The sequence below is a fragment of the Hyaena hyaena genome, unplaced genomic scaffold, assembly GCF_003009895.1.
Source record: "Hyaena hyaena isolate Hyena2069 unplaced genomic scaffold, ASM300989v1 scaffold_164, whole genome shotgun sequence".
In the NCBI taxonomy this organism is placed as follows: domain Eukaryota; kingdom Metazoa; phylum Chordata; class Mammalia; order Carnivora; family Hyaenidae; genus Hyaena; species Hyaena hyaena.
The window spans coordinates 1,821,794-1,847,486 of record NW_024080796.1 but is presented as its reverse complement, the minus strand read 5'-3'; the positions used below and the strand labels follow the sequence as shown (position 1 = coordinate 1,847,486).

The following is a 25,693-nucleotide window of genomic DNA, read 5'->3' as shown; positions in this document are numbered from 1 at the left end:
ATTTTAAAAGGCACTATGTGAAAAAGTAAAAAATGAACACAAAATTTTGTACCCAATTGATCCCAACTCTGCCTCACCATCTTTGATTTTTTTTTTCTTTCTCTTCTCTTTTTCTTTGTTGTACATTTTTACTATTCTAGGATGAATCCTCCATGTTCTTCCAGTTCGGCCCATCAATTGAACAGCAAGCTTCCGTGATGCTCAACATCATGGAAGAGTATGACTGGTACATCTTTTCTATCGTCACCACCTACTTCCCTGGCTACCAGGACTTTGTAAACAAGATTCGCAGCACCATCGAGAACAGCTTCGTGGGCTGGGAGTTGGAGGAAGTCCTCCTGCTGGACATGTCCCTAGATGATGGAGATTCTAAGATCCAGAACCAGCTCAAGAAACTTCAAAGCCCCATCATTCTTCTTTATTGTACGAAGGAAGAAGCCACCTATATCTTTGAAGTAGCTAACTCAGTAGGGCTGACTGGCTACGGCTACACGTGGATTGTGCCTAGTCTGGTGGCAGGGGACACAGACACAGTGCCCTCGGAGTTCCCCACGGGGCTCATCTCTGTGTCCTATGACGAGTGGGACTACGGCCTCCCTGCCAGAGTGAGGGATGGAATTGCCATAATCACCACCGCTGCTTCCGACATGCTGTCTGAACACAGCTTCATCCCCGAGCCCAAGAGCAGTTGTTACAACACCCATGAGAAGAGAATCTACCAGTCCAACATGCTCAATAGGTGAGTGGGGAGCACTGCCGGCAGAGGTCCCAGGAGGGTTTTTAGGACTGGGGCGGGAGGAGGTTTGGAAACTCTGGGAAGGGCAGCTCAAGACGTCAGAGGTTGAAGGCCGGCCCCTGGGACGGCCGTGGTTTGTGATGGTGGGAGTGTTTCGGATCCAAAGCTTGCTGTGCCGGGTTCCTGTTCCAAGAAATAACAAAACAGCTCCCACTTAATTGTTCACTTACCGTGTGCTAGGTGGTCCTTTAAGTGTTTTTGCGTGTTTGACCTCATTTAAGCTCAAAGCAGTACTCTGTTAGACAGGTGTTAAGACTTGCTTCCATTTTATGCTACAAGAGAATAAGGTCTGTAGGTGCAAACCGTCCCCAGTCACTTGGCAAATAAGAGGTTCAGTCTGGAGCCGTACCCAGGCCTCTGTGGGCCCTGCATACTTGATGACTATAAAAGACACAATGGATGTAGGCGTGAGCGAGGACCCACCAGTCCCCTTACCTTAGGAATGCTGCTGTACGGGGAAGGAATGGAGAACAGGTGACATGCATCTGTAGGTACGTGAAGAGGGTTCTTTCCTTGGTTTTTGTCTCCTTCGCTTCTCCTCTCTGCCCTTACGGGTGAGGGTGGTGCTGGAGAGGCAGCTTCCATTGTTGCTCTCAGTCTGATTTCTTTAGTAGGAAGAACATCTAGGTGGAGTTCTGCTCCCCTGACCTCACCTCCTAATCCAGCCACGACTCTAGCACATCCTCTTGCGGGTAGTGTGTGACCATGAAGGGCAGAAGGTTCTATGCTGAGCTTCTGTAGTTCTGTGATTTGTATAAAACTGCTGCATGAGAACATTGTCAAAACTCAGGCAATGCAGAAGAGCACAAAGGAGAAAGAAAAAATGCCCTTCGATCCAACCGACCGGAGAGAACCATTGTAGAAATAATCAGTGAACATCTTTCTAGGCACTTCCCTGTGTGTGTCTACCTACAATCCACGTAAATCTATAATTTTACATAAGTGGAAATATAACTATACATGCTGTTTGATAACCTGACTTTCTTTTACTCAACAGTATTTTGGCGGCATCCATTTTAAATTCAGTATGAATTCTATCCAACAAATAGAAAGGGATGCAGAAGACACCTATTCGGATACCATTCAGCTTAAATAAAAGATCAAAGTATACTCTGGGGGGTGTCGAAATACATTTAGTGGAGGTTGAAGGTGTGTCTACTTGTTGAACCTCCGGAAGGGAGTTGGACTAAAGCCTCTCAGCTAAGCTCTTAATGCAGAATTGAAACTAAAGCTACTTGTAATGTGATCTGTGATCCATTCCTAGTATTGTTCCACCCTCTGCTCTGCATTCGGCTGTCCCTAGCTGTCCCTGCTTATTTGGTGCAGACCATCTTGGTTTTCTTCCAGCCTCCCCAGTCATTCCATCTCCAGGTCCTTGGCATGGTCGTCTTCAATATTGGTGCTTCTCTGGGTCCGTCCTAGACCTTCCTCTTCTGCCCTCCATTGCCAAGTGTACCGCTCATGTAAGTGGTCCCAGGTGACCACTCTGGCTAAACCTCCTCCTTGAGCCCCAGTCTGTATTGCTGACTGTGAGTAGGTATGTTCCTTTGGATGCCACGGGGCATTAGCACGCACCATACCCAAAGCTGAACTGCTTTCTCCTCCATTACCCTTCCATCCTCTTCCTAACACATCTGTACACCTATAAAGGGTACATCTTATTACCCAGTTTCCTAAAGTAAAAATGGCCAAGGTGTCCTGGCTTTCACATCCCCGCCGTCTCCTAGCTGATCATGCCCTTTCCCAAGGAATTCCTCTGGAGGGCTCTCGCTGTCTGCGTCCCCGCACCAGTTCAGCTCTTCTTACCTGCATTGCTGCAGGGCCTCGTAAATATCTTCCGGCTTCCAGTACTGCTTCCTCCCAATCTCCATCGCATCCAGAGTGATCTAAAATGAAAATGTGATTTCATCACTCTCCTGCGTAATGCCTTTCAATGGCTTTTCATTGCTCCTGTAATAAAGTCCCATCTCCTTGATATGGCTTATAAAGTCTTCCACGGCACAGGCCCGCCCGTCTTTCCAAAACTGTCTCATGCCACGCTGTCCCTCATACACTACATTCCTGCAATACCGAACCTCCTTTAGTTCTTTGAAAATCCTGTGTTCTTTCTCTCGCTTCTAGCTCTCTTCTCTGCCTTGACTATATTCCCTGGGAGCCCCTTCCCACCAGGACATAAACGCAGAGGCTTCTTCACTTGCCTCATTGCCATTCCTCAGGCTTCAGTCCTGACACTGCTTTCACGGAGGAAGCTTTCTTGGACCCTGGACCAGCGGGCACCCCTGTTACATGCCTTCAGTGCATCTGCTGCTTCCCCAGTAAAGCCAATCTTCAGACAGTTCTAGATCTTGAAAGCAGTGACCTTTCTGTCCTGAGATCCATATCCCCTCCCACCCCTCACTCCTAGTGTCCTGTGTGGCAGAGGGAAGAGGGACACCTGGAGTTCCTGAATGACTTCCTCCAAGATGCTGAGCTGCCCAGTGCATACCCACTCCCCAGGACCTTCCTTGTTCTGCTCCTCTGTGGGAGATAATGGACATTTCCTTTAAAAACTTACTATTCATTCATGGGGTGCCTGAGTATCTTAGGTGGTTAAGTGTCTGACTCTCAGTCTTGGCTCAGGTCATGGTTCGTGAGTTCAAGCCCTGCGTGGGGCTCTGTGCTGACAGCGCAGAGCCTGCTTGGGATTCTGTCTCCCTCCTCCTTCTGCCCCTACCTGGTTGTGTTCTTTGTCCCTCTCTCTTTTTCTCTCTCTCGATAAATTAGGTTTTTATTGATTTATTTAAAGATTTTTAAAATACACTATTTATTCGGTTCTATACATTCATGTTTTCTCCCGCTATCTTTAGTGTTAGATTAAAACCGATGCAGATTACCAAATATTTGTTCATTAAAATCAGTGCTACCAATGAAAAATATTTAGGCCCAAATGTCTGCCAAACCACACAAGGAAATCAAATGGATGTTAAGGTCCATAAATTTCGGTTCAGGAATGCCTGCTTTTATCTTAAAACTCCTCTGGGTACACAGTCCTCCGTGGATATTATCATTTTCCATTTGGCTAACTTTACTTTAGAATGCAAGTGTTCTCTCCGAAGTTTGGTTTCTGACCACCACACGTTTAAAAACCACACTTGGTTCTAACTTGTTACCCTGTCTTGTGGCCACTCCGAAAGGGAGCCCTCCTCCGTCCTCTCTCCTTCCTCAGATATTCTTGTCAAGATGGCCACAAACACCCACCTCCATCTTTGTAAGTGTAGCCACCCTAAAAGGAACAAGGCTTACAGTCCAGATTATTCATGAGTTCGTTGAGGACCAGAGTCCAGCAGAGAGTCCAGCGTGATTTCCCACGTTCCCATACTGCATACAGGGCCTTCCGACTTATCAGAGTACTTCGCCACTAACATCTCTCCTTGAGGAAGTTTCTCATCTGCCCCAATTCCCAGATTTTGTTTTTCTGGAATTATGTATCTAAGTGCCCATGAGACCTCTCCTCTCGGCTGTCTCCCCTTTTCATATACCTCCATCCCTTGTGCAACCCCGTCTTTTCCCTCTGTCCCCTCAAGTGCAGCTCCTCAGGGCTCTTGAATCCAACCTCTAAGCCTCTCTTGGGAATATTTTAATAACCTTCTCTGTCAGGACCCAGAAAGGATTGGGGTTGACTAACGGGGACTATAAGGAGCTGTCCTCAAAGTCCAAGCTATTATCCTGTGGGACAGCACTCAGAATCATCAGTGGAATTCAATTAGGCACACTCAGTGCCGGCTCCTTTTACTTATCCCGGTCTGAAATCAGCCTCTTTCCCCCCTTTAGAGCTCTGGGCTCACTAGGGTCACTCTTTTAAATAACAAACCAAGCAGCCACACCATTTAGCCACAGCGGGAAATCTTTGCAAATAAAATTGTTGCAAATGGCTGGTTGTTTTATGAGGATGACTTTTTCCTTGGCCTGCTGCTCACGTCTCTGCAGCAGCAGCAGCAGCAGCAGGAAGAAGCCTCCTCGGGAGGCATCTGGGAATGACCCAGCCCGGGGATGACAGCAGGAATAGACTCAGGAAATGGCTTCTCCTCTCACCTTCTCGAAAACCCAGAAACACGCACAGGCCCCGTCCTCCCCAGAAGCGTCGTAAGGGGAGGTGAAGCTCTCCTGTATACCAAACTTCCATGTGAAGGAAGTTGATAAGTCTAGATTTAGGGGACAAGGAGTGGACATTCTGTTACTGCCGAAACCCAAAGAGAGACACACGTTGGAAGCGATTGACTTGTTAGTTACCAAAGGAAGTGGTGGTGGGGGTGGGAGGGTGGTGGTGGTGGGGGTGGGTTGGGGGTGTTTTAATGACAGGTAAGCATTCTCAGAGAGGTTCCTTGAAATGAACATTATTTACCAGGCATCAATCCAAATCCCTTACTGATAACTCCTTAGCTCCTTGAGACTTGGCCGGGTATGGTTTGGGTGACTATCTCCAGATAGGCTCCAGGCTGCTGGACAAGGCTTCTTAACAAGGTTGCAAGAGAAATACAGACACACAGTTAAACTGGAATTTTAGATCAACAGCGGCAAATTCTCTTAGCAAAAACCTGTTCCCAAATATTGCATGGGACATACTGATACTAAAAGATAGCTTGTTTATCTGAAATTCAGATTTAACAGGGCTCCTGTATGTCTTTCTTTCTGTCTTCCTATCTTTTTTTTTTTTTTTTTTTTTTTTTTTGCTAAATATGACAACCCTACTTTGTACACTAATAAGAATTAATTTTCTGTTGGATCTTTGTAGCATTCATTTATGCCTTATTAGTAAATGTAGTACAGTGCCCCATACTGTTGCCCAAGACATGCTGAGAGAGAGTTTTATTCCAACTGGGAACTTTATTTGATTGAAAGAATTGAATAATTTCTTCTGTCACGTATTCTCTAAGTGAAGGATCTTAGTTCCTGAGAAAAGTCTTAATGTTTTGGTACCAGAGGATCTGAAAGTGTTTAGAAAGTGATTAGGCCAGTTGCCTAAACCTGTCTTTGTTCCTCTGAGCTAGAGAAGAATTGTTAGCTATTAGTAGGCACACATCTAGATTTTTCTTTCATCGCTTCCCCGGGGGAGCAGTTAATGGTTATTTTCCTTTGGAATGTGTGCCCCGGGACTCTGCTAGTCTGTTTCTGTCACTCAGGTGATAGCATACTGGCCACCGACCTCCGGGCTTACTGTCTGTCCTGAGAACTAATGCTCTCTCCCCCTCCCCCCGCGTCTTTGGAAAAAAGCAGATGTTCTTGGCGATGGCTGGATCTCAACAGAGCAAGCCCCTTATGAATCTTGCCTAATTATTTCCCCCTGGTGTCCTCAGTTTTCCTCCCCAGCATCTGCTTTGCAGCCCTCCTTCCCCGTGAAAGTCGCCGTCTCAAAAGGCCAGAATCTTCCTCCTGGCCTAGCTTTTGAGAAGAAAGGATAGCAGGTGTGAAGAAAGGGGCCCTGTTAGGTTCTTCCTAAAGGAAGAACTGTAATGAACACTATCTGTCTCTTACCTTGGGCCACACTCCCTATCCTTGGACCCAGGGTAGTAGCTGGGATGCCATCCTAACTCTCTTGGCCTGAAAAGTACTGAGAAGTTAAGAAATAAATGAGGAATTGAATCTGTTGGTTTTTAGACTCTACGGGCAAGAGGTGCTTGGTTATTACCCATCTTTTAGTTATTAAGTGTTCATGGAGTGCCAAGCATAGGCAGATTTCTGGTGAGGCAAATATGTATTAAATATAATTACTTAATGTAATTTATGTGTAAACAGTCGAAAGGTTCTGTGAAAGCATAGTTAGAAGTGGGCTGTCAGGCATCATGGACCTTTCCTTGATTAAAGAAATTGACTAGAGTCTAAGGAAAGCTACATTTTCATGTGAAATATGTAGTAAAGCAAGACCCCATGTGTCCAGAGAAAGACTTTATCTGCTCAGCAGTATAGATGGAGATAGAAATTGGGGGGGGGGGGGGGGGGGTAGAAATAACAGTAATCTAATAACCATCCTGAAAGATCTATTCACTGCTTTAACTGTCCAATGGAAAAATGACTAAATTGAGGATTATCCAGACTCTCCCATTTTCTTCTTGTCTTCCATATTCTCTTATCAGATGTGTCATCATTTCAGTAAGTGATCTTTGCTTCCTTCCCTGAAATTCAAACCTATGAAGAGCATTCGCAAATACTTAGCCCAGAGGCCCCTACGTGATTCTTTCCACAATCACCATTCAATTCTGTGGCTGGCTTGTAAAACTTAAAGCATTCCCATGACTTAGTTGGTGTTTCTTTCCTCTTCGCTTCTGCCTTCTTTCTTCTCCTCTTCCTCCCTGCTCTTCTTCTTCCTCCTCCTTTGAAAAATAAAAAACTGTTCACAGTTGGAGGAGGAGAGGGCAGGAGATGAAGCGGGAGTGAATGGGAAAAGAATTCCATTTCCTGGAGGACAAGTGTGAGGTGGGAGAAGATCACATCTGCACTGGGAGAGAAGGCATGAGTGGTACGTGGTCCCTGGGAAGGAACAGGATGGTCTCAAAGAGGAAAGAAGCAAGGGTAGAGTAAGGCAGTGGCCCTCAGTGAGAAAACGCACCCCTTTCTGAATAGCGGATTCTGCCTTACAACGACGTGGGTTGGCGGCAATGGTTTAAGGGCTCAGGAGACCGTCATCAAGTCTGTGCTCCAAAGTAGCCCCACTGGCAGCCAGGCGTGGGGGCTAGTAAGTCCGGCGTTGGTCTGAGTACGCCCCGCGCCCCTGGCTCATGCAGTTATGATCCTTGCAGAAAACCTGCCCCACGCACGTGTCTCTGGGGGATGTTCCTTATCCCTCGGTGAGAAGGACAGCTTGTACGCCCACCCTCCCAAGAGCTCACTGTCCCCATCTCCTGCTTCATTTTTCCCGGGAGCCCTTATCTGACCTACAGCATACGTTTTATTCTTAAGTATTTCTGTTGTCTTTGTCGTCGTATTGAATTCAGACTTCATGAGAGCAGGAATTTTTTACTAACCTCCGTGTTCCCAGCACAATGCCTGATACATTATAGGCATTCGATAAATATTTGGCAGATAAAAGCACAAATGAAGACAGGAATCACTGCCCTCATTTTATGTTTCTAAGAGACGTGAAGCCCAGGGACACCCACCCCCACCCCCGCTTCCGCCCCGCTCAGGCTGTGTGATGTCAGGATCTGGCCTGGCCCTACCTCAGGGATCTGGGTTTCGGCCCCTCACCCTGCTGCACATTAACCAAGCTTAAGGAGCCCTTTGCTTCCCTTAAAAGCAAAATTGGAAAGGTCCTTGGTGCTCCTCTGATCTAAGCCTTTTAATACCCATGTTCTCACGCACTGGATGGTAGAATGGTGACTGATTTTTACGAACGTGGGATCCGAGGCTTACGGTGGTCACTTGTCTGTTGAAGGAGGGGCGAGGGCAGGACCCGGGTGTCCCGAAGGGCGGAGCCGCACTCCTCGCAGGGCACGCTGCCTGCTGACCGTGTCCTCAGAAGGGCTGGCGGGCAGCCAGGCCCGTCCTGTTAACCTTTGCCCCGGGCTGGCTAGAGCCCCACGATTCTTGCTCCCTTGGTTCTTACCCAGACAAGGGTGCAAATTGACACTTAATGGGAATTGAAGCCGGCGTTATTTAGGAATTGAGTGGGAGTCATTTCTCCATCTGCTCTCTCTTCCCACCGGAGAATAAAGGCTGGCTGGGTGGAGGTAGGGATGGAGGCGAGTTGCCAGAAAGCTAGAGTGCTGTCATTTATGGTCACAGATACGGGCTGGAAGCCTGAGTGGAGGCCGGCCCGTAGCTGGCCAAGGTCAGCCTAACGTGAGCTCCTTGAGAGCGGAGAGAGTTGTGCGGCTTTTGCGGCTCGAAGCCCTCACACATTTCAACCAAAGCGGGGTTGGAGCCCGTCTCTTGTTCCCTCTCCTGTGGAGCCGTTGGGGGCACATAGACGGTCATCTCCTGGAGGGAGTTCTCTAGGACCTGAGGTGGCGATGCGGATCTGGAAGGAGTGGGCTGTTCAGCACGACTGACCTTCACAAGGGGCTGCTGAGGGGTCTGAACCAGCCCCGCAGACGGGGGCCTGCGGAGGAGCCAGGAGGGCGCTGGCAGCTGAGGCAGAGGAACCTTCCCTCGACTCCCGCGGTTTTTCCCAGTGGCTCCTTCTCTTCCGGGAGGGCCTGGTGGGGTTAGCGTTCGCGTGCCCAGACTGGCACCAGTCCCCAAGCTGGGCTGGCTGGTCACATGTGAAGGAGCTGCTGCTGGCAGATTAGAGCTCCCCGCTGCTGAAATCTGTTCCCCCTTGTCCGGTTTCCAGCAGCAGCAGCCGGCCGGGGGCTGCCTGCTGCCTTCTCCCTGCTCGGGCTTTCTCTTCTCCTCATTCAACTCGGCTTCACTCCACCCCACACCTTTCCTTCCTTCCTTCCTTCCTTTCCCATCTCGTTGTCGATGGGGTGGTTCTGTTCATTGGTCCTTTGCCGTCCCTCTCTTCTCACCAGCTTTCATTTCAAAGCTTTAAAGCCTTTCTTGCCTTTAACCGCCGAAGTTCACCGCCGGCCGTATGGGGAGTTCTCCCGCACGGGCGTGTATATTCACGTGCGTGTGTCCTCCAATCACCGAGCACGTATCCACGCGTGTACGTTTATGTCTGTCACGTGCAGGAGTGTATGAGAAGAAACAGAAACACTTTTATGTACCAAGTTCCCCAGCTCTTCTTACCACCGAGGCTGTTTAGTTGATCGCCTGAGAAGGGTTGTGTATGGGATCGAAGTTGGGAGGAATCTTTTGAGCTGGCTTGCTGGGAATGTCTACAAGGTATTCCCTTCCAGTCTTAATTCCATGTTTAACGTCCCAATGAGCGTAAGGATGGGTGCTAAGTATCCCTAGCACATTCACTGTTTGGACAAAGGAGCTGTGCTCAGTAGTCAAGTGGTTCTACATACTTTTAAGAAATCCATAATTGTCATCTTTTTTCTAAAGGAAAGATTCTTCCTGGCAAAGCAACAGGGAAAAGCCACGGCAGCCATGCTGTGGCAATGTTATATTCCTGCTAAGCAGTTCTTTTCACAATTCCCTGAAAGAGCTCACAGAAGGAGTCAGGATGAGGATATTTGTCAAAATACACTTCGTGCTTCACAGAAGGGCCGATGATCACAAACCTCAAGTTCAATACGCTAGCTAATCAGGAGGATCATAAAAGTGACCATTTTCCTACAGAGAATCCTCATGTATATAATCTTACTGAATCATCACTACAAACAAGTGAGGGCTTCTTATGTTCACTGCATAGAGAAGACTCAGATACTTACTTCCTTTCCATTTTCTCCAGTGGGGATTCCAGACACCCTCCCCTACTTTTCCCCTCCCTGCTTGAACAAAAATGTACCAGGGATTTTTGTTTAGGCAAAACAATAGCACAATAGAATGTCATAATGTAGTTTATTACATAAATTTTAATATGTCAAACTGCTCTCATTATTGGCTAGAGAAAAAACCAGGTGTGTGTGTGTGTGTGTGTGTGATAAACTTTGACTTAAAATAGTGACCCCACAGGGTCTTTATTATTCTCACAGTTCTGTTACCACATTGCACGTGTGTGTATACATAGACTTACCTCTGGTGTCTGGGAGAGGAGAGGTGACCAACGCAGCAGCCTGATGTACCCAGAGCATAACTAAGAACCACAAAGAAAGCAGAAAAGGGCCTTGAACTGAAATCACTGGCATGAAATTCTTGTCCTAAAGGAAACGTGATTCATGTTAACTTAAAGTTCATTTACTCTAACTCTGAATGTACTCCTAAGAAGAAGCTTGTGGGGCCAGTTGCATTAGATATGGCATGGAGTGTCACTACCCCAGTTTAAACAGGATACTAAACATAATTAGGAGGTCTGTCCAGAGCTGGTATGGTAGCTGCATGCTTGCCAGGACACAGATTCTGCTAGCTTTCAACTTTGTTTGTAGGGTGTGGCCTTCACCCCCATGCCCAATATAGCTGCCAAACTCCAGTTTCAAGCAATAGATTACAGCTAGGAAGAAGGCTGAGCTCTTTTTAAGGAAGTTCTCCAGAATTCCCATTCTTTGCTTATAGCCCATTGGTCAGAAATCAGTCAGTGGCCATAGCTAGCTGCAAGGGAAGCTGACAAGTTTAGTTTTTGACCTGGGCGCTAAGATGCCCAGTTAAAAATCAAAGTTCTGTTCACCAGAGTGATGGTCAAGGACGTATCTTCGGTAGGCAGCCAGTGATATCTGAGATATTTGTTTATCTGATCTCCCAGATGACAACTGCTTAGAAATGATGAACATGATGGAAATCATGCAGGCCAGCTGACGGCATTAAGAAACAACAAACAGAATATCAAAGTGTATTAAGTATTAGAAAAACCCATCAGAAGGGGCACCTGGGTGGCTCAGTCGGTTAAGTGTCCAACTTAGGCTCAGGTCATGCTCTCACGGTTCATGGGTTTGAGCCCCACATCAGGCTCTATGCTGACAGCCAGCTCAGAGCCTGGAGCCTGTTTCAGATTCTGTGTCTCCCTCTCTCTCTGACCCTCCCCTGCTCATGCTGTCTGTCTCTCTCTCAGAAATAAACAAAACATTTTTTAAAAATTAAAAAAAATAATTAAAAAGAAAGAAAGAAAAAAGAGAAACCCAGCAGAAGACCTTGAAAGGAACACTTGTCTTAGACCCTTGGGGGCAAAGTGCCATGCACTCCCCAGGAAGCATATGCCCCCTTTAAGGCATCCCTGTATAAAGAATAGCAAAGTCATTGTTAGGTCATTATTAAGAACTTTAAATTATATTGATTATCTTTGGTTTAAGAAGTCAGAGAACTCTATAATACCTTTCTAAAATTTTCCACTTAAAAGGCTTCCTATAATCAAGAAAAAGCTTGTTACTTAAAAATACTAAGCTTCAGCAATTTAGAAAATTTACTTTAAAAAAGGTTATTGAGTGAATACTATGTGCCAAGCGCCTTATAAGGCCTTATTTAATCTTAAAATGTACTGTACAGAAGCATTATTACTTCCATTTTTCAGAGAAAGAAACTGAGATCCAGAAAGCTTAAGTCACTTGCCCACTTTACTTGGGTTTCAGACCCAAGTGTTTATGGATTCCAGGTGTACTTTGCCCCATGATGTCCACCCCTCTGAGAGCCACGTCTCAGAAGGAGAGAGATGGGGAGCTGGAGTCCATTAGGCAGGACTGAGACATATGTGAACACACCATTAACCGGAGAGACAGGGTGGTTTTGTAATGAAGTTCCCCTCCTTGGCCTCTGCCGAATTCCTGTCCTGAAGCCACGAGAAACCCAGAGTCACTCTGGGAACAGTGTCCGTATACACTTGGTAGGGACATCCCAGGCTGAGCCTGCTTATTTCTCTGTCCTGAAGTGTGTCGCGTTTCTGTTTACCGGCCTTGCTGTATCTTGCTTCTGCTTTCCTTTTCTGATCTCAAAGGGTGATTAATATTTTCTTCTTCCTGTGTATTCCAAAGTCCTCCAGCTCACCTCTGGGACAACAGCAGCTTGTAGTCTTTATAGGCCTGAAAGTGCTTAGAACCCAAGTGAGAGCTGTTCTAAAATCTGCCGAAGCGCCTGGAGGTTACAGACCCGTTGAAAATACTGTCAAGGACATGTAATAAAACAGAACAAGACCTTGGCCTCTGTCATGATTTACAAATGTCCTCCAGGGCCACTATTCATTTTTGACAAGCGGGAGAAGTTTGGATTAGTTTAAGGCCGAAATGTGGCCCGTGATTGGAGAAAAGTAAAAATGATGCTCTCTGGAGTGAAAAAAATATACTGAGTGGGGGCCACTCTTCTGTGACCTGGAATATCCCTACCTGGTGTATATGGACACTGTTCTCAGAGTGATTCTGGGTTTCTCATGGCTTCAGGACAAGAATTCAGCAGAGGCCATGAAAGGGGAACTTTATTACAAAACCACCCTGTCCCTCCGGTTAATGGTGTGTTCACATATGTCTCAGTCCTGCCTAATGGACTCCAGCTCCCCATCTCTCTCCTTCTGAGACGTGGCTCTCAGAGGGGTGGACATCATGGGGCAAAGTACACCTGGAATCCATAAACACAGTATTCCATCCACTGGTAGTTGAATTAATGACACGTTTACTAGGTATGTTGACTCCATATTATGTATGGAATCCTGTGCTGGATGGTGGGGATACAGACAGTATACATCATCCATCTGGCCTCATGAGGCATTGGGGCATCCATAGAAACTTCTTTTAATTTGCTGATTTGGACCTATTTTTCTTATAAGACAACATGAGTTGCTGGAGAGGCTAGCAGAAGGAGTCTAAGAAACAAAGATCAAAATTTCAGGATATGGTGACTGGAAGTATCAAAAACTCCCCGGTACTTCTGGACACAAGGCCATAAATGATCCCTTCTGATGGAGAACAAGGTAACAGAGTTAAGGAAGAGGAAAAAAAAAAAAAAACATTTTAATAGACTGGATTCTGGTTTAATTCTTTGATCTGATTGTCATAGGGTGTTAGCCACCCGCAAACTCAAAATCTCAACAGAATAGTCTTTGGAAATATACCAGAATCCCCTCCCCCACAGGTATACACACGCACTTTGTGTGCTTGCTCACCTACAAGTTTAAAAATAGGAGCCCTGGTGTTGCCATGACTCCGTGTGCTACTCAGCAAGCCTTCTTTCCCTTGGATGTGCTTGCACTTCGAACACTGCTTAGCAAGGATCTGGCTCAGAGCGGCCTCTAGCGGCGCAGTCCTTAGGGAAGTGCTTCTTTCTCAGATCATTCATCCCAATTCCAAAATTAACCCTCCTAGAAAAGTTGAACACTCGAGTGTTCTGAAACGTTCTCCACGTGGTCTGCTCTCTGCAGAATCTTTCTCCTCGGCTACCAGTAACAAACCACTTGGCACCTACTGTGTGCTCAAGACTGTGGAGAACCGTTCAGTAGTTCATGACCCTGCCGGGGAAACAAGATCCGCATCCCACGAACACTTAGCTGCTGCGGGGAAACCGGGTGGGAGAGGTAGTGATGACAAGTGAGGTAATTCAAACAAAGTATGTGTGCTCTGATCGTCGGAAGTTAACATTTTCCTTTTGCAGATAAAGAAGCCTTCTAAAATGTGTCACTGATTCAACAACCTCAGGGAAGGGTTAATGTGCTGACTGCTCCCATCTTGTCTTCAGTTCCCAGTGTCCATGCATCTCAGTCCTGACCATGCGGTTAGAACTTCCTGGGGAACTTGAAGAAACTATACACATCTCACGGCCCCGCCCTGCAAAATGCTGATCTAGTTGGATGGGAGTTGGGTAGGGGCCTGGGAACTGACCTCTGCTAAAAGCTCCGAAGTTGACTGTGAAGGGCAGCCAGGGTTGTGAATCGCTGTTCTCGGTCATTTCTGTGGTTCCAATGACCAGAGTAGGATGAACCACAATGATAATTCTGCATACATTTGAACAGAGTGCTAATGAAAGAAATTTTTCTTTTGATTCTTTCCTGATGACCAACCAGCCTAAAATTGGGATCCCTGTGAGTGCTATGAAATTCAAATGCTGGAAAGGGTATAGACATCTTGTCAGTGGTGATCCTCTTGCAGGTCGCCCTGATTTCCTAATACAGCTTTTGGTCCTGTAGCCAACGCTCCGTGTGCCTATTTTATGTATAGAGATGAGTTTCCATTAGTAAAGCTAGCAGCATGAGCATCAGATCTGACTTTAAATGGCATTCTAATTCTTCTGTACATAGACTGATTACAAACCCCAAAGAAACAGAACTTTAAAGCCCCAGATTTGATGTCTGCTAGCCTTGAGAAATTTATGCTTTGCTAAATTTTGGAGCGTACAAGTGGTTTTAGAATGAAAGTTATTAACACTAGAAAATGATGTGCTTTGTATTACTACACTGTTATTAGATTTAATGGAATTGCTCCCTAAAGTGCCACAGAATGAAATAAAAGGGAAAACAGTTTAGAATCAGGAAGACCCAGGTTGCAGGCCAAGGTGAGAAAAGAAATGGTGGGCCGCCTCCGTCTGCCAGCCCTTACCTGGAGTCCAAGAGACCCCTTCTTCAGGGGAACCAATTGAACTGGGCTTGATAATGCTCTGGCAGGGGGGTGGGGGGGTGCAGGTGGTTTCAGAATGTGTGGCATTGTTGGGGCTCTGACTGCTGTGAATAAGCAAGAGACAGTAGGCCAAAGCGTAGCTTTGGAATCGTTTAAAGGAAGGGCATAATTTTGTCTAAGAGGGCAATGCCGTCCATCTGAAGACTTTGCATGGCATAGGAAACCTCACGTTTGCCCAAAGAGATAAGAAAGGAGAGAAATACTGCATTATCGTTATTCAACCTCTCTGTGGTTCGTAAGAGGGAGCCACAGCAGAGTCTCCAGATGTACTTCCCATGTAGGTGATCCTTGGGTGATTGCTATGGTTTTTAGCCCCTGTCTTCCACCTACCCACAGGTGTCACACAGCTTCCTGGCTGAACAGATGGCCTTTTGAGTCTTGTCTTTAAGGCTGTGAGCCTTGAGCTTCCTTGAATGAGCAGGAAAGAATGAGTCCCAAATACTTGTTCTACCCCAGACTCCAGATTCCAGATCTGAGCTATTCTATGGCACCTTCTGGAACCTCTTCACAGTAGTATAACATGAGGGAGGAACTAATCACTGTTAAGAAACATTTATTAATTGCTGCACAATGCGTTTTCCTCTTTTGGGCTCAACCAGGCATGTTCTAATATCGAGCTGGCCCCTCAAGGTTGAGTTGAAAATGTCTTATGCAGGCAGTCAAATCCTTGCTTTGCATATGCCCGATGACTGGTGCTCTAAGTAGGAGCACGTGTGTAGCTCTTTGTTCCAAAGTGTATAGAGATTTTTCCAGGTTTCATATCAGGCGCGCAACACAGTATTGGGTTTTGCATTGGAGGTGAAGGGTGGATGAAAGGAGGTACTGCTACTGTACTGCAAACCTCAAACGGTTATGGGCCTGTGAATCTTAGTGCCCGAGAGTCGTGGCCATTCTTAGTGCCCCTTCTATTTATGCAGATTTTCTTTCCCTTCCTGGCATTGTTTTCATCTTGCCTCAAGTGATGTCAGCTTCATTTCATCCTGGCTGTTTGGTGTTGTCAGAAGAACCCAGCAGTGAGGAGAAGGGACACAATAGTTAATCTCCTCACTGTGCTTCCCACCATGCTTCTGTGTTAAGTCAAAGGGGTGACACAGAAAATCCATGTGCTTTCCTGGGGGCCAAGGGTACATCTGAGAGCTGAGTGGTCTCCTCGTGGCTTCTCTGCAACGCCCCCACACGCCCTTTCCTGTGGGAGATGATAGTTCATATATCTCAGTGTCATCAGGAAGACTGAGGCATGTTCCTTTCCCTGTTGCAAAGGTAAAATTGGAAAGTGGGAAAAAGAAAGCAAGTACAGCATTTGATTCAGCCTTTGAAATCGTCTGGGTCCCATCTGAAGGACACACGTGCTGAGTCTATCAGCCCTGACAGTGACACGGGCTTCAGATTTTGAGCTTGTATTTTTTCTGGAAAAAAAAAAAAATGCCTATCCGTTCCATCCCTTCGGAGCACTGGGAAAGGTTCCTTCTTCTCCACACTTGGTTGTACCAGCTGTCCGATCAGTCACTCTGGTGATTGGTAAGTAGTAGGGAAATGTGTCTATTAAAAAAAAAAAAAAAGAAAGAAAGAAATTGACAGGAGACCTAAAGAAGGAATGGGACCTATCTGAGGGGAAGGAGACCTTGCAGAAATGAATAAAGAGCAGGGTATGATCCTGAAATGCCTAGGTGCTGAGCCCCTGGTCAGAGCCCCAGAACACGCGGGTGGTCTATCCGAACAGAGGAGAGATGCTGTGGATGGAGGAGCAGAACTGTCTAGCCATTCTAGGCAGAATTAGTCGTTCCTTTCTTTGTGCTCTTATTGTAACAGGAGGCCGATCTGTCCTAATGTAGCAGTGTCCTGCCTTGATAAGAAAATGAAAACTCTACTTTTGTGAATCTAATTCAGGGTGAAGGAGAGGTGCATGCTCAAAATCTCTCAAATATATTGTGCTCTCCTTTACAAAGGAGAAAGAACCGGGGCCTGAGCGAACTTCCATTCCAAAAGCGACAGAAGCCCCCAGCCAGCCTCTTCCAGGAAGAGGATGTCTGGTGGTTGCACTGGATGATGAAAAACCCATCACGTGGGCACCTGTATTTTTTTTTTTTTTTTTTTGGATGGAGACATTGTCGTTGAAGACCTAAAAGTGGCTAACATAGTCTTTCTCAAGTCAAAATGGGAATCAGGAAGAAGTTGTAGCCCATGACTTACTGAATTAAATAGATTTTAGTATGCTGTAAAGAATGAAGAATTGGATATTTAGAGCAGAAAGCTCATTTTCCCACAGGTCTCTGATGCCTCCTTTTTATCCACTGGATGAACTGTGTATTCCTTTGCAAGCCATAAAACACCCTTGAATATCTGGGCCCAGCTTTCATGATCGGGCTTATCTGTGCCCCTCTCTGACTCTCCACCATGCCCCAACTAACAACACTGTTTGTGATCCAGCAACAGTTTCAGACAGCATGACTGGCCATTGTCTAAACGTGACCGTTTTCTACTACTTTATGCAACTGCATGGGCTGTTCTCACCAATGCTCCTCTTTCAGTTCCCCTGGTGAATACATGAATGTCCTTAAAGTTCAGACTCAAGTGTCCTCTCCTCTATGAAGCCTTCTCTGACAATTCTAGGCAGAATTAGTCATACCTTTCTTTGTGCTTCTGCAGCCCCATGTTCAGACCTCTATTATAGCACTTAGATGTGCAAGCGGTTCAACTTTAAAAGTATATGGGAGTGTCTAAGGTTAGGGATGTCTGGGAGCTACCCCAGGACTCACTGCGCAGAAGACTCCTACATGTTTTATTGAATGGAAATGTGAATGAATCAATTAAGATGAAAGGTGGGGCTTGTGCATGGGGAGTGCAAAAGTGAATATTCATTTTTAAAACTTAAATACGTCATCCTTCATGTGAAGGTGACTTTTCTGATTCATAGGCAGTAAAACACAGATTTTTAAACTAGTTTTCAACACTTGCTTTATGTGCAGAGAGCGCTCACATGGTCTTTAGCCCTATAATCCATGACATACCTGGAAATGATTCCTCGCTGCCCTTTGCTCCTTTTCTTTATACCATGAGTCAAGCCCTGGTACCTCCTACATGGCTTCTAAGTTACGTCCGTCTGTCCTCTGCTTCCGTAGTCACTGGCCTCGTCAGCTCGTGCCAGGATTCCTAGAACGAGTTGCTCCATGTCTCTTTAATATCACAAAAAATGTTTTACTCCCTATAAGATTTACAATTTTCAAGTATCATTTGGATCATTTTACTCGCGGAAGTAGGGACCTATGGGGACTTCTTTTAGCCAAACTGAAATCTGGCATGGCGGTCCTCCACCCCAGATATCAAATTCCTGACCTCCAAACCTGTTCTCCTATTACTTTCCAAAAGGGCTGACTTTTCTAGGCCAAACCCTTCTCTCTCCCATCCACACACTGTGGTCCATAGAGTGGAGGAGGTACTCTGCTGGGAGGCAGGAGAACACGGTTCTCTGTTCCCAGCTTTGCTACTAATTAGCTGTGTTACAAGTTATTTTACCTTTTCCAGACTTTTGTGTTCTCCTTTGTAAAATAAGGTCTTAGGAGAGGTGCTTGCTTGGAAAGAATTTGGAAGAGATGAGCCTTATGTTCCTTCTGATTCCAGAGTCCTTTGATTCTTTGATTTTAGGGGGTATTGGATTTCTAGGTTTCCTTCCAACCCTCTGATCAATGAAGTGGTTTGAATAGGTTTCGAATCCAGAACTTTGGCATCATTGCAGGCACACTGCTCTACACCAGCTGACAATACCAGAAAGGGAATGGAGAGTGGGGGCCTCTGTGTTAGCCTGCCTTCTGCATGGATACACAAAATACTGGGAGCAGTCCTTTTTCAGATTACTTCTAGTTTTTCGTTCAGCCAAGCTTTTGACTCACTTGATAAAGAAAATAAATGGGCCAGATTTTATTTTCTTTGATCGAAAAGATTTATTTTCTATTCTCCCTGCCTCAGCAAACACTAACCTGCAGGTATTCACAGTCTAGTTGCCCAATTCTGGGCTGTCTGAGTTTCTGGAATTTGCCTTCCTCTTCTCAGGCCCAATTTTTGGTAGAGTGTTTTACTTTCTTAAGAAATCCATCTGAAGACGAGTGGGGTCAAGGTCAGGATATGGGCCTCAGACAACTTCTTGTCAGCTGTTCTTATTTGATCAGATTCTACTAATGGAATTGCTCCCCATACCAGAGTTGAATTCCATGATATAACCACATAAACCCTGCCCTCCAGTACTTTCCTCCATCTCCCGGGAATGGTATGTGTATCCTTCCAGTTACATGTGTTAGAAATTTAGAAGTACTCTTTGATTCTTTCCCTCACTCCTTAATCTAATCAATTTTCTGATTTTACTGGTCCTCTAGTAAAATATATTTCTCTTTCCCCCATTTTCCCTACTCAATGCCCTAGTTAAATTACACACACACACACACACACACACACACACACACACACACACACACACACTTATTTGTTTGATGTTTGTGTCTTTCTCTGACTAGACTATTAGCTCCATGTTGGCAGCAATGCATCGGTCTCACACGCCATTGCATTTTAATGCTTAGCACTTTAATTGGCTCAGAGCAGGCACTCATTAAATATTCGTTGAATGAGTAAATTAACTTAAGCTAATTGTAAAATTAAGCTTTGGATTATCTATAGACTTGATTTCCTCTGGGCCTTTGGATTATCAATTTAAGACTTTGTTTCAGGTTCTATTCTTAGATTCCTTATATTTTCAACAAATAGTGCAGCACCTATTCTGTGCACAGAGCTGTACTCAGTGTGAAGGACAACACAACAGAAAAGACAGGTCCTGATTCTCTTCAGAATTTGATTTTAGTATATGTGCTGCCGAAGCGAGCACATCAGAATTTGATTTTAATTGACACAAAGACCGCACACACAAAAATGTTGAGTAGAAGTGCAAGACAGAATATGACGAAATGCCTCAAATGGATAGTACAGTTCATATGCTGTAGTCAAGGAATGTTGTCTATATGGGCTGAAGTGGCAGCCCTGGGACATTGTGGAGGAATTGGAGGCAGTGGGACTTGACTTATCCTTTGAGGAATGTGGAATGTAGAGATCCAAGCAAGGTGCCATTTTTCTAAGTGAGAATGATAGCACAAATGAAGAATTGGACTTGACACTGAATGTTCACGTGAGGGTTATGTTGGGATCAACTTAACCTGAATGGAGTTATAGTCAGGTAATAAGAAAAATAAGTGTGGGGGTTACAGTGGGACAGAGTTGGTTTTTTGAAAGGCAACATCCTATAGTTGGAAGAGCATCATATTGGACGTTGGCATCTCATCATGTGACCTTAATCTAGTCATTTGTACTCTCTAAATCTCATCACCCTTATCCCCCCAAAAAAAAGTGTGGTAAAGAGCATACATTAGTAAAAGGTAGAATTCCATCAGCTTTTAGCTATTCTGTGTTCTGTTTTTGTAAAGGATTTGAAAGAGACACCAGTAGCATATCTGTCTGCTTTCGATTCTTCCTTCTGTGAAACAGCCTGAATCCCTGGGTTGGGCTGAATGAGTGTCACTGCTAAGTGTTAAGTCAAGGAAGCCCCTGAAAGTTAGGTTATTGCCATTTAACCTCATCCTGGGAGGTAGCCCCAGGAAAGACGTGATGAAATGGTTATTTTGAGATTAATCCTGTACTGCTCCATGGAGGAATGGGAAGAGTGACCCAAAGGTGGGGAGACTAGTCAGACACACTCCAAATGCAAGGGGACAAGGGGCAGAGTGTTGGTGGTCTCAGGGGTTGCAGAACAGTCTTGAAGTCTGCCTCCTTAGGGTCTGGTGGTATCCTTTATAGAGATAATAGAGGAGATAGAATAGTCAAAGCTGACTTTTTAGTTTTGAGACCAAAAGGATGGCGATGGATGAATGGAAATGGGTAAATTGAAGTGGGAACTTGTTTTTCAAAGAAGCTGTGTTAAATTCTGAGCTGAGGGCTGGACATGTGAGGAGGTCTTGAAGTGGCTACAGCTGTACAGCCTGGAATGTGAAGTTATGGGTTTGAAATTCATCAGCACAGCTGCCAGTGGCCAGCTGAGGAAAGATCAGTTCTCTCAGGAGAGGAGTATACAGAGAAAGTAAGGTGAGACTCCTCCTGAGTCCTCCAGGACAGTCGGAGGCGAGGAGGAGAAGATTCGGCAAAGGTCACCGGCCTGCTGGAGGCGGCGGGAAGATCGTGGTCAGCTCTGTAAGGGGCAGGTTACTGAGGTCCAAAGAGTTGACTTTTAAGAAAGGAAAAGGGGTCAATGGTGTCAAATGGGGTAGAGAGGGCAGACATTTGTGGACTATCCATATCTTTTATTTCCTCTTTTATACCATTAACTACCATTAATTGATTGATTGGTTTTTGGACTATGCAGATCCATTGTCTAATTGTTTGTCATTTTCTTCTTGTTTTTAAACAGCATAGAGAAAGAATTAAAGGGAAGGGAAGGATTTAAGCATTCTTCTCTATTACCAGGTACGGGGAAAGGTTGGTGGGGAAGTTGCTTGTTAATATTGTCAGGGCGCTTGGGTGTCTCAGTTGGTTAAGCATCCTGACCTCATTCGGCTCAGGTCATGATCTCACAGTTTGTGGGTTTGAGCCCCGTGTTGGGCTCTGTGCTGGCAGCTAGCTCGGAGCCTGGAGCCTGTCTTTGGATTCTGTGTCTCCCTCTCTCTCTGGCCGTCCGCTGCTTGCTCTCTCTCTCTCTCTCTCTCTCTCTCTCTCAGAAATAAATAAAACCTTTTAAAACAATTTAAAAAAATACTAACTGTCAGTAAAATAAAATTAGGGCCCTTTGTACAATAGCAGAAGCCTTCTAGAAGGGTCTCTTGGTAGTCTGGCCCCTATACCTGTCAGCCTGGTGGCTTTGACCAAGTTTCCTAATCCCTCTGAGCATCCTCAGCTGTGAAAACAGAGTTAACACTAAAGGCTACCTATTGTTTTCGTGCTGGTCAAATGAGACCGTATGCAAAGTTTTTAGCAGAGGCCAGACACAAAGAAAGTGCTCATTGTTCGTTACCTTTTGTCTTTGCTTTTGTTTTTTACTATCCCTGCTCATATTGACGTTAATAACTGAGAATTAAGTGGAAAGCTGTATTTATAAGGTGTCTTCATTGATGATTGTATTTTCCTTCCAAGAGAGACCTTTTTCTTCCCACTGAAGTTTTGTAAGACCTAAATGCCGATGACATCTGGACAGCCATTTGCTCCTGAATCTTCCTCGGCACAGGCTCCCGGCATTGGTTACCCTAAAGCATGGCGATTGCACGTATGTGAGGAATGCTGAGGGACGGGCCCAGAAATGCTACATGATGGGAGGAATGAAATGATCTTAGGCTCTTGGTGAAGTGCTCTTCTGATGTCGGAATGGGAAATCATCCTGAGAGAGAGAGAGAGAAAAGAAAAGTGTATATTTCTGAGAGCAAAGATGCATGTGCTGACAATTTAGATTTTTGCCCAGAGATGCTGGCATTTTTCTTTCTGGGGGCGGTTCTCATGTTTCCAACAGTGTTCCCACTGCATACCATGTTCTCTCCTCCCACCCCCCTCCCCATATGTCTTCCTCTTTGTCTCGCCCACCCTACTCCTGGTTTCTTTCTGTCTCTCCCTCCTCATAGGTTATTTCCCTTCAGTAACAGAATGAATCCTGTCACAGAAGATAGGATTACTTTCCCCAAACACATTCTCCCCATCTTCAGCTATTTCTTTTCTGAAAGTTCTGGAATGAGCAAGAGATCTGGGAAATAGTCCTTTCTACACATTCTGTTGTACTTCTCCCGTGTTTCTTTTTCTTCTGATCATTCATTTGGCACCATTCTCTCTCCCTGGCCTCGCCAAGCATCTCCCCTAATAGCCCTTCCTTTCCTCTGCTTCCAAGATGGTCTCTCCATAAATTGGTTAGTTAGTCCCAGCCCAAGAATTATCTGGCCTTGGAAATCTTCGTGATTCATAATTGAGGGCAGACAGAGAACCACACAAAAATGGGAGGGACAGAAGGAAAGAAGGTCTCGGTGACTGAGTTTGGACATGGGTAAAGGTGACCTGAACAGCCAGATGCAAGTGTAGGGATGACAGTGAATTGTTTGGGACAAAGAGTTACGATAGATGACACGACTCGCTGGGAATAGTTTACACTAGCCCTCACTCCCATGCAGGGAGTGAATGTTAGGTTATTGTTAGCATGCATTGGTTTCTTGTTTTGAAGCACAGGGTAGCTAGTGCCAAATAAATGGCGGAAAAAACAAAACTTCGGTCTTCGACTTTAACCACACCATTGACTTCACCTCTTACTCAGATGGAGACCAGGTACCCTAGTGAAAATACCATTGTGTTGTGTTCTTTGACTTGGGTGAGAAGACCCTTATGTATGTAGAGGATTTACTGTTGGATAATGAGGAGGACAGGGTTTTGTTTTTTTTTTTCCTGAATGCTTGAATAAAGAACTGACAATATTAGATATCAGTTATGTGCAAAGAAAAGTCCAGAAAGAAAAATGATGGGTAAGAAAGAGGTAGGTTATTTGGATGTACTGACCAGAGTTCTGCTAGTTTACAGATGATTGCTGGTAACGGTAGCAAAAGAAAATTATACTGTGTCCATCTACCATCCATCCATTCAGTTTTAATTGGGCGTAGGCTGTGTGCATAGGCAGTATGAGGTGCTGAGGTAGGAGAACCTACCAAGTTTACACTTTCTGTCATTAAAGAATTATCAATATTGAGGCGCATACAAAGAATATATGAATTGGTATCCTCCCTCTCTGGGCCTTTTGTCCACATTTCCTTTCTTAAAATTACCTCTGAAACCAAAAAATACAGCTCTGAGTGTCTCCTTAGGGGTTAAAGTGTTAACAAGACAAATGCTAGCTTGAGATTTTTTTAAACTTTGGTCTTGTTTTTGTTTTGTAACGTGTATAGGAAACATTCTGATGCATCAGGAGTTATGGGTGCCCTTCGGTGACTGGTTGATGAGATATTGGAAAACTATCGGACAGTGGTTCTCAGAAGCTGGATCTAAAAAAGTTCCAGCTGTCAACATGTCTTCCCACTCAGGAAAAGTGCACTGACTCTCATGCTCCAATATTATTCCTACTCAACACGTAGTCGAAGGGCGGGGGCACTACTTAGTGTGTTGTTCTTAGAGACCAACCTGAGTCCTGGGCTGCTGAATGAAAGCAAAACGGTTGCATTTGAATCAGGTTGAAAAATCATTCATTCATTAACTATTCAACTACTGTTTACTGAGAGCCAACCATGCTACCAGCTTTGTAGATAGAAATAAAAGACCAGAGTTCGTGTCCTTGAAGGACTCACAGTCTCCAGTGACAGACGTGGCAGAGAAAACAGCCGAAATACCAAATGCAGTCAGTTTTACAGGAGGTTTGCCTGTGATGTGACAGGAAGGGCTAAGATGCAGAGGAGGTTAAAGCATGCTACCCCATGCCCAGGGGAAGGAGAACATGCAGAAGTCTGTTTCTACAGAGCCCCAGTTTCTCCCTTATCAACAGCTTTACATTTTTCCTCACAACACCATCATTCAGAGCTGTTGCCAGGAACAGGGTTTGCCTTTCCTAGCTTTTACCACAGCCTCCCCATCCCCAGCAGTAATCTCAGCACCAGACCCTCCCTCGTGACCATCTGACTGTATATCCTTGTCACCCTTTCACAAACTGCAGAAATCATAGGCAAAACATTATGCTCTTAACAGGACTAATCACCATGCTTCTTGTAAGAACAGGATCTATATGCTTCTACAGTTTGTAAGGCACCATCCCATAGACCAGCTAGACCTTCCAGAAAGGTGAAGGAGCATACTGTGGCCTCACAGCTGATTATGGAAGCTCTAGAACCTGTATCACCCAATTCTAAAGCCCCTAAAGACTTCGGTGCAAATCCTCACAATTCCAAATGTCTCTCTACACAGCCTTGGTAAAATAAAGCTGTGATACTGTAAATCTACAGATCAGTTGAAGAACTCAGGGGGAACCACCATTGAAATGTAGCCTACAGGTGGATATGGCTGGAACAGGGCCATCGTATATCGCAAACAACAGCATCGGACTGGAAATCAGAAGACCCGCAGCCAGCCCACACTCTGCCTTCTCCTTGCACAAGTCACTTAGCTGCTTTGTGTCTTAGTTTCCTCTTCTGTGAAATGAAAGGAATGAAAATACAGTAAAACAAAATGAAGGGAATGAGTTAAATGATCCCCAAGGTTAAGTGCAGAGACTTTGAGGCCAGATTGCCTGGTTCAAATCCTGGCTCTTCCACTTTCTGATTAATTGTGGGAACCGAAGCAGGTTATTTCATCTATTTGAGCCTCAGTGTCCTCTTCCCAGAAAATGGGGATAACTGTACCTAACTTCTAGAATTGTTCTGAGTATTAAATAAGTTAATAATTTTAAGCAACTAAGCAGTGTGTGTGGCCTAGAGTAAATGCTATATAATTATTTCTTGAATTAAAAAAAAAAATTGATCCCTTCAGCTCCATGGTATTATAAGTCTTCGAAGTTAGTTATTACTGGAAATGGAGAAAGAATGTACAATTTACAAAGGACTGGTTTAAAAGGAGAATGCTGAAATGGCACAGCGTTACGATGACTTCAGGAAAGTCAAGAAAGAGATATAGTATAATAAAACATTAGTTATTTCATTGGCATAGGTGGATATTCATGGGCAAAAAGATCTTAGGGAAGTGGAGGGAGGTGTCATGCCTTGGACCTTCCAGACACCAAGCAGAGCACTTGGAAGATATATAAGAAGCTCAG

The 25,693-nt window shown here is 45.1% G+C and overlaps 1 protein-coding gene across 1 annotated transcript in view; it reads left to right on the top strand.

The window, feature by feature from the left end:
• GRIN2B (glutamate ionotropic receptor NMDA type subunit 2B) overlaps positions 1–25,693 on the top strand; it is a 286,938-nt gene that overhangs the window by 108,147 nt on the left and 153,098 nt on the right. The window contains exon 2 of the mRNA XM_039239959.1: positions 141–739. Coding sequence (XP_039095890.1) covers positions 141–739 — 599 coding nt within the window. The remainder of the gene's footprint in view (positions 1–140; positions 740–25,693) is intronic.